Source organism: Leuciscus leuciscus (genome assembly GCF_965113295.1).
Source record: "Leuciscus leuciscus genome assembly, chromosome: 15".
Classification (NCBI taxonomy): Eukaryota; Metazoa; Chordata; class Actinopteri; order Cypriniformes; family Leuciscidae; genus Leuciscus; species Leuciscus leuciscus.
Window position 1 is genome coordinate 26,205,668 of NC_138739.1, and position 8,342 is coordinate 26,214,009.

Consider the following 8,342-nt stretch of genomic DNA (forward strand, 5'->3'; position numbering starts at 1 on the left):
TTCGCTAACTAATAGGCTTTATGTCAAACGTCACGAACAGGAAAACAGGTTCCGCATGTCAGGGAAAGTGTTAGTTAGGTTTGTTATAACTGGTTGCAGATCATTTACATAGCCTATTTCTGATAGTAAATGTCACAGTCAGCAAACACCATCAAGTAGCCTATATAAATATAATGATTTCCAAATGAGTTGCTCATGACTTGTTTTTTGTTAAGGTAGTGTAGTATTGTTATATATTTCACAGTAATAAACTTCAGAGAGCTCAAAGTTGATCTTTATCTTTTTTATTACAACATTCTAGCAACACTTCTTCGTGGCATTTATGTCCTACTAGGCAACTGGTACCTTAGTGACACCTACTGTTCATACATGTATTTCAATATACCACAAGTATGTGTATCACTATGTTCCAAACTGCAAACAAGAGTTTTTATGATGAGGTTAACCTGGGACATAACCCTAGTTAGAGGTAAACTCTCTGAACTGCCCTCATATCTTTTTACATAATACCTATTACTTGACTTTTAATTGTTTTGTTTTCAGTGGCTTAATTTAGGCTGATATTATCCCATGTAAATGCAAATGAAAATGATAAATCACATGCAACATGTCCTTCTGAGACTGTTTATGACCAATTTATTGATGTTTATTGTGGTGATATTGAACAGTGGTTCTCTCAACCTGGGGACCGGGGTCCACTGGGGGCCTCAGCAAACTTTCAAGAGGGGCCAGAATGGTTTATTATAGGCTAAAAAAAAAAAAAAAAAAAAACATACAATCAAGATGCAAACTTAAATCATATTTATTTTTCTCCCTTTGTTGTTTTTGTTTCAAAACATACAGAATTAGTCATGGTTAATTAATGTAATATATCGATACTTAGTGCTGTTCATAAAGTTTGAAAACAAGAAGCTTTTTTCAGAATTACTGCAGAAATATAGAAAATATCTTACCTTACAGTCAAAAATTTTGAGAACCACTGAATATTATTGAATGTATAAAATATGGACCAAGTGCAAGAGTAATTTGTGCATAGGCTGTGATTCCTTCTGAACCTTCCTATATTACATTTTACTATTTGAAATGTAGGCCTCCAAAGACTGATAATAAAGATTAGGTTAAAGCACAAGGGTCCAAAGGTTTGTCATGAACTCCGCAAAAATAACTAACCCTTTGACTATTGAGTAACAGCAAAGATTACCTTTTTTCTCAATTAAATCTGGCCCTGCATGGATAAGGACTAACACATTTACTTGGTCATTTATGGTCTTTTGGCTAAACGCGCTAGTGGTGATTTGGCTCAGCAAGAACTATGGCTCAGCAGGATTACAAAAAGCTTAGTGACAAACTGATCACGTACAAAGACACTGTCTTAAGTTTGGAAAAAGATCATGATATTACTCCAGAGTATATTGACAGTTTGGAGGATTTCGAAACCAGGGATGATGATCTTTTTGTTGTTACCTTCCCGAAATCAGGTAAGTGAAGACAAAATAATAATAATAATAATAATAATAAAAAGCCAAAGAGTAACCTATTTCAGAACTTAAGTAGCCTATAGGCTACTTTTTAGCACGTACATTTCTAAGGATATATAACAGAAATGTTTCATGTTGGCCTATTAAATGCTTGATTCTCAGGTACGGTATGGACCCAACGGATCATTACTTTAATATACAAGGAAGATTTCCCAGACAAAGCCAAACAAAGCACGTACGAGCAGATGCCCTGGCTAGAGTATCGTTTCAAGGGGACAGATTACAACGCACGTCAATCTCCGAGACTCTTCTGTTCCCATTTACTCCAGCCGCTGATGCCCAAAGCGCTGCAAAGAAAGGGAAAGGTATGCGTTCACCAATCATTTAATAAACATTATTGTCGTCATGCACAGTTTTTAATACATCTTTTTGATGTCAGATCATCTACGTCATGAGAAACCCTAAAGACGTCATGGTGTCATATTTCCATTTTTCCAACAACATGGACAACTTGGATTCTTCCGAGAACATGGGCCAGATGCTGGAAAAATTCTTCACAGGATGCAGTAAGAGCCCAAACTATATCATACGTAACAGATATTTGCAAAGAAACATTTATAAAAAAAATATAATGTGTATATGTATTTATTTTGTGTGTGTGTGTGTGTGTGTGTGTGTGTGTGTGTGTGTGTGTGTGTGTGTGTGTGTGTGTGTGTGTGTGTGTGTGTGTGTGTGTGTGTGTGTGTGTGTAGGATCTAGGTATGTATGTATGTATATATAGCATTTATCTGAAATCTAAAGCTTTTGTAACATTAAACACTATTGTTCAAAAGTTTGGGGTCAGTAAGAATTTTCATTTTATTTTTGGGTGAAAGAAATAAAATAAATCAATACTTTTATTCATCAAGGATGAGTTTAACTGATCAAAAGTTACAGTAAAGACATTTATAAATGTTAGAAAATATTCTATTTTAAATAAATGCTGTTCTTTTGAACTTTCTATTCATCAAATAATTTTGAAAACAATTTGTACACAACTGTTTTCAACATTGATAACAATAATGAATGTTTCTTGAGCATCAAATCATCATATTAGAATAATTTCTGAAGGATCATGTGACACTGAAGACTGGAGTAATGATGCTGAAAATTCAGCTTTGATCACAGGAATAAATTACAATTTAAAATATATTGAAATAGAAAACAGCCATTTTAAATTGTCATAATATTTCACAATATTACTGTTTTTTATTTTATTTCATTTTATCAAATAAATGCAGCCTTGGTGAGCAGAAGATACTTCTTTTAAAAACATAAAAAAATCTTACTGACCCCAAACTTAATATATATACATATGTGTGTGTGTGTGTGTGTGTGTGTGTGTGTGTGTGTGTGTGTGTGTGTGTGTGTGTGTGTGTGTGTGTGTGTGTGTGTGTGTGTGTGTGTCTGTGTGTGTGTGTGTGTGTGTGTGTGTGTGTGTGTGTGTGTGTGTGTGTGTGTGTGTGTGTGTGTGTGTCTGTGTGTGTGTGTGTGTGTGTGTGTGTGTGTGTGTGTGTGTGTGTGTGTGTGTGTGTGTGTGTGTGTGTGTGTAAAATGAACCTTCTACAAAGTTTGACACTAATGTTGTGTCTGGTTCGTAGTGGTTGGTGGCCGTTGGTTTGACCATGTTAAAGGATGGATTACAAATAAAGACAAATACAACATCCTGATCCTTACTTATGAAGAAATGATCAAGGTGAGACTGGTTCAGTTTATAATCCTATCATCTTTCCATCAAGTGTTATTATTTATTTTCTAATGTTGTGGTCGGTGGCTATTGGTATCTGTAGACTGACCAATGATGTGAACAAACCTTTTAACAGGACCTCAGGTCTGTCATTGTGAAAATCTGTGAGTTCGTGGGGAAGAATCTGTCAGACGCAGCGATCGATAAAGTGGTGGAGACGGCCACGTTCAAACACATGAAGCAAGACCCCTTGGCCAACTATGAATGCGTTCTTCAGGATGTCACGAAAGATCCAAAAGGACTTTTTTTGCGCAAAGGTCAGATAAAAGTGAAAAATCAAGAGTTGGTAATTGAAGCACTGTCAAATTAATCTTCAAGATAAGATATAAACAGATATAAATAAGATATAAACACTTTCATGATCCCAGCTAACAGGGAACGTTCTCAGAACTTGGGCTAACGTTCTGACAAGTTTCTCACAAAGTTATGAACAAACTTTCCTTAAGTAACAATGATAGAATGTTTGTTCAAAATTATCTTTAATAATGTTCTCAAAACATTATGTTGGGTGACAGTAGACAATAGACTTTTGAAATTTAAAAATGATAAATGACACATCAGCAGTTGTGGAATAGGCCTTTGTTACAGTATATTAACGTTTTCAACCTGCCGTGTTACAGGAACAGTTGGGGACTGGAGGAACTCTTTAACAGTGGCTCAGAATGAATGTTTTGACCGCGTCTACCAAGAAAGAATGAAGGACGTACCTCTTAACATGGTCTGGGACATCTCAGAATTGCATGGCTGAAAACTGAAGACATTTTAAAAACTAATACAGATATAATGCTATCACAATAAAAAAAGGAAGGCATAATATATATAGATAGACTAGATGTCACCATATTAAAACAGATGGTTGAAGAGTGTGAACATTATTATTAACATTATGTAAAATATGGAAACAATATGAATTTGCAGAAGGTGTAATTTTAACCCAATTTGATATTTAGCCTAATAAATATGATCATATTTACGCTTTTATGTTGTAAATGTAAACATAACCCTGGCAGTTATATCCTATTAAATGTTGGTGAGTGTAAATGTCAAAATAAAGGGATATATTCTCAAAACATAAAACCTTGAAAGTCATTATTTCATATGTGTTTGTGTAATCCTTTTCCAGAATATTATGATTGAATTTACAAAGCTATCCTATTAAATGTATAAGATATATAATATTAATGTTTACATGTCTCCGAGTACATTTATTTTAACAGAATTATAATTAGCCTCAGAACTTTTATTTTGATAGACGTTTTGTGACGCGCATGCTCAGTTCTCAAACTTCCACGTGCGTGCGGAACTAGCTTTTTTTCCGCAAATATTAGTCTTCACTTGGTCTTAGACTATAAGTTTTGACATTTTTTCTTCTTCTGCCAGTTAACTGGTAAGACACTGCATCTGTAATGAACCTGTCATGTTAATATTTTCCTCATTTTATCGGCATATTTGACTGCTGTACTCCGAGGCACAGGTATGTGGATGAAAACAACAGTAACGTTAAGCACAACTATTTCGGGGAAAAAAGCAATAAACGAATCTAACTTTTTATATAGCTCCAACTGTTAGTGAATGACGATATGACATATTCATATTGTGATGTACAAGACATGTACACAGCTGTCTTTTAATAAGGTTAATGCCTTCGCGCAGGGTTAGCATTCATAATAATTATTGTCAAGTGTTACTGTTTTTTTTTACATATTTAATATAATATATTGCCAAATTTCTTTGCACTAACATTTTTATGGTCAATGCATCTTTTCCACAGCTTATAAACAAGCTAAGTAAATCAGGTTAAAAAGGACAAGAGCCTAAGTAAAATGCCTAAATCAGCAAAGAAACTGACCAAAATGGAAAATCACAGTTCTGATGATGAAGAAGACGCTTTAGAGATGGAGAGAAATTTTGCTTTACTCAGTAAAAGGAGTGCGATGCAAACTTCAGCAGAGGATGAAGAGAAAATTAGAGATGAAGATGGATCTGCAGAGGAGGATGAAGCACCTGAAGAGGATGAAGATGGATCTGCAGAGGTTGAAGACAATGGCATGGACGATGAAGGTGACTCAGGGAGTGATGAAGGTGACACGGGGAGTGAAGATGACGAGTCAGTTAGTGACCATGAAGATGGAGGCAGCCAGGCACAATCACACTGGAAGGGCAGCATTAATAGTGGTAAGAAGATATCAGATTTGTATGCAACAATTTTGTCATTTAAAATATTATTTGCTGACCAATATTTTACATTTACACTCATATCTTTGTGTTTGTACAGAATTGTCAACCATGCCATTTGAGGAAATCTTAAAGCTACAGAATAAAGTCGGAACAAAAGCGTACAATAAAATCGCGTATGGTGCCACAAAGCAGCAGCAAAAAAACGAGCCTAAGAAGCGACTAAATAAACACAAGTACCCGCAGTGTTGTTAAATATTATAGTATTTATTAATATTTTGAATTAGCTTTTATTTTTATATTTTCATTATAATTTTAGTTTGTGTTACTTTCAGGAATTTGAGCTTTTGTAAAAAAAAAATGTATTCGATTTAACTTGATTATTTAAATGTTTTTTGTTTTTTTTACTACTTCAACTTAAATGTTTTATAGCTGCCAAGGCAGCATTTCTAATTTCCATTTGTTTTTTAAGTTAAGTTTTCTAATCTTTACATTTTGTTATTTCAGCTTTATTTTAATTAACGAAAATCCTTTTTATTTGTAATAGTTAACAATAACAGTAAACAAGGCTTTTTTTTCTTTTTTTTTAATCAAAGTTTAACCACATTTGATCATTGTTTAAATATTGATGCATCTCACTAAAAATAATCAAAGTATTGTTTTAGTGAGTTAAAGTTATTTTGTCTGTGAGTTTGTGTTTGTTTTGTCTAATCACTGTGTGTTTTGTCTTCAGACCTCAAGAGATTTCTGCAAAAAAACATGTGCCTTTCCTCCGAAAAGTGGTTCCTGTCAAGAAAAGGGTACATTTCAGGAGTTTATTAATTTAATGGTTGCTCATACTTATGCTTAGGGAGACTTAATGTTTTGCTTTGTAAACACAGATTTCAAGAGACCCTCGCTTTGATGACCTCTCAGGGGAATTCAAGCCTGAAATTTTTAATCAGACGCACAAATTCATTAATGATCTCCGAGAAAAGGAAGCACAGGTTTGTTAAATTGTAAAATGCCTTATTGATTCCTGTTTGTTTTCATTATGTGCTTCACATTTATGTCCACTGCAATTTGTTTCAGTTAGTGAAGAAGAATCTCAAGAAAGCCAAATCAAAAACTAAAAAGGGAGAGCTGAAAGCCTTGCTTAAGAGAATGGTACGTTTGAAATATACTGGGCCTAATGACTTTTTAAAATTAAATACCTTTAAGAAATCTACTTAAACCACCTTTATGATGTGCTTTATATCTAATCTGTGTGTGTGTGTGTACAACAGGAAAACCAACAGAGGGAACGTCAGAGGCAAGAGCAGGATAGAGAAAAGGAACTTGAGTTCAAGCGGAAACAGAGAGAGTTGGTTGGCCAAGGACACAAACCCTTCTACCTGAAGAAATGCAAGTCTCTTTTCATCATGTTCCTTGAGTGTTTACTTTGTTCTGATGAATTTATAATTCAAAGTTACTGATTATTTTGGAGAAGATTTGTTAATGAATGCCACGCTATTCCTACTCGGGTTTCTTTTGAGCGCCAGTGTTCGCAATTGTGCGTCATTTAACAAAGAAACATCAAATAACCTATATAATGTGCAAATTTTTTTTTTTTTTATAACTTCTTTAAAATCTCTCTACAGCTGACATGAAGAAGCTGGAATTGGCAGAGAAGTACAGCGAGCTGAAAAGGAGTGGAAAACTGGAGAACTTCTTGAGTAAGAAGAGGAAGCGCAATGCCACCAAGGATCGCAAAAAATTGCCCAATATGCGCTAAATATGACTCATCTGTAGCAACTTGCGTTGATTATTTGTCTTGGTGCGAGATGATGCAGAAGGACGTCAGCTGAGGAGTTATTTTTGCTGGACTGTGATGTTTAAAGAGAACTTGAGGTTTAAATTTCATCTACAGTTTCACAAAACTGGATAAAGATGCATGTTGTTAATAGGTTTGACAGAGATGCTTTTCTTAAATATCCATTGTCTTCTGTTCTTTAATTATAATGTAATGTTTAATGTTTTCTTAAAATAAAATCCTTAGATTCATTGTCGGACACCTCTCTTAATTTACCACTAGATGGAGCTACTGATTCTTTACATGATCTCTGCATAATCCTTTTTTTTGTTTTTTTTTGTTTGTTTTTTGTCTCAACAAAGCTCAGAAGTTAATATGCAGAAAAATCAACTATCTGAACTGTCACTGAATGATGTTAATCCAATTTTTTGACCTTAAGGGCATTAGACATAAACCTGTTTCATACAGACATCCGTCAGAAGGATGAGTCAGCTCGCATTTGTATCTGCCTTCTCAAAATCCAAAAATATTTTTCTTTCGTCTGGATCATGACCCATTTAAGCATGGTCTGTCTTGGGCAAGGTTGTTTGTAGCAAATCCACAGGGTTTCACATCGGGGCGTATCTTGAAATTGCTGTGATTAAGACAGAAGCAACGAGAACCTTGCTTGAGAGATCGCAATTTTCAACTAGCGTCAGTTTAAACCCCTAGTTTCCAGCCTCTCCACTTTATTCGCAGCAAGGGTTTCCTAAATCCAGCAATCCTGGCACAAACGCCCCTTGGTAATTAAAGCCTCACACGGGTAAAGGCCTCAATTAATCATTTAATTTACATTCTTGTGTAAAGAATGAGACTACTGTCGCTATATATCTTCTTAACCTGCTGGTCCATGCACTAGAATCCATCGCATCCCTTAAGGGGGTGGAATTAATGCTGCCTGCAAATTTAAAGAAGGGCTTGATTTTAAAGCAGGACACTCCAGCTAAGACTTTTCGTGTTTGAAACCATCCTTGCTTGAATACTGAACGGTGGATTAGTGGCCTTCTTTAACCTTGAGTTTTATGTCAGACTCATTCCCTTGCAGTTAATTCCTTTCTTTGGGTCACCCGAGGCTTTTAGAAATCTTGTTTCC

General features: G+C 35.0%; 2 protein-coding genes across 4 annotated transcripts; both read left to right on the plus strand.

Moving 5' to 3' along the window:
• The first annotated feature begins 1,179 nt into the window (after positions 1 to 1,179).
• On the plus strand, positions 1,180 to 4,341 carry LOC309475456 (amine sulfotransferase-like). The gene is made up of 6 exons (XM_082138253.1): positions 1,180 to 1,478; positions 1,641 to 1,843; positions 1,918 to 2,044; positions 3,119 to 3,213; positions 3,341 to 3,521; positions 3,885 to 4,341. Exons 1-6 carry the CDS (start codon positions 1,313 to 1,315, stop codon positions 4,010 to 4,012), a joined length of 900 nt encoding a protein of 299 aa, XP_081994379.1. The 5' UTR covers positions 1,180 to 1,312; the 3' UTR covers positions 4,013 to 4,341.
• Positions 4,342 to 4,519: 178 nt separating this feature from the next.
• rrp36 (ribosomal RNA processing 36) lies at positions 4,520 to 7,466 on the plus strand. 3 transcript variants are annotated; one of them, XM_082138251.1, is made up of 8 exons: positions 4,520 to 4,763; positions 5,036 to 5,439; positions 5,540 to 5,675; positions 6,173 to 6,239; positions 6,321 to 6,425; positions 6,511 to 6,585; positions 6,705 to 6,822; positions 7,059 to 7,466. In XM_082138251.1, the coding sequence occupies exons 2-8, from the start codon at positions 5,088 to 5,090 to the stop codon at positions 7,190 to 7,192; spliced, it is 987 nt and encodes a 328-aa protein (XP_081994377.1). In that variant the 5' UTR covers positions 4,520 to 4,763; positions 5,036 to 5,087; the 3' UTR covers positions 7,193 to 7,466. The 3 variants fall into 3 exon arrangements, with proteins under 3 accessions (XP_081994377.1, XP_081994376.1, XP_081994378.1); XM_082138250.1 differs by having other exon boundaries at positions 4,521 to 4,738; XM_082138252.1 differs by having other exon boundaries at positions 4,533 to 4,651.
• Positions 7,467 to 8,342: the final 876 nt, after the last annotated feature.

Coding starts and splice junctions, on each gene's coding strand:
- LOC309475456 (XM_082138253.1), top strand. CDS start 1,313: ATGGCTCAGCAGGATTACAAAAAGCTTAGTGACAAACTGATCACGTAC. Junction 1,844..1,917: donor CGCTGCAAAGAAAGGGAAAG/GTATGCGTTCAC, acceptor TTTTGATGTCAG/ATCATCTACGTCATGAGAAA. Junction 3,522..3,884: donor AGGACTTTTTTTGCGCAAAG/GTCAGATAAAAG, acceptor GCCGTGTTACAG/GAACAGTTGGGGACTGGAGG.
- rrp36 (XM_082138251.1), top strand. CDS start 5,088: ATGCCTAAATCAGCAAAGAAACTGACCAAAATGGAAAATCACAGTTCT. Junction 5,440..5,539: donor GAAGGGCAGCATTAATAGTG/GTAAGAAGATAT, acceptor GTGTTTGTACAG/AATTGTCAACCATGCCATTT. Junction 6,426..6,510: donor TCCGAGAAAAGGAAGCACAG/GTTTGTTAAATT, acceptor AATTTGTTTCAG/TTAGTGAAGAAGAATCTCAA.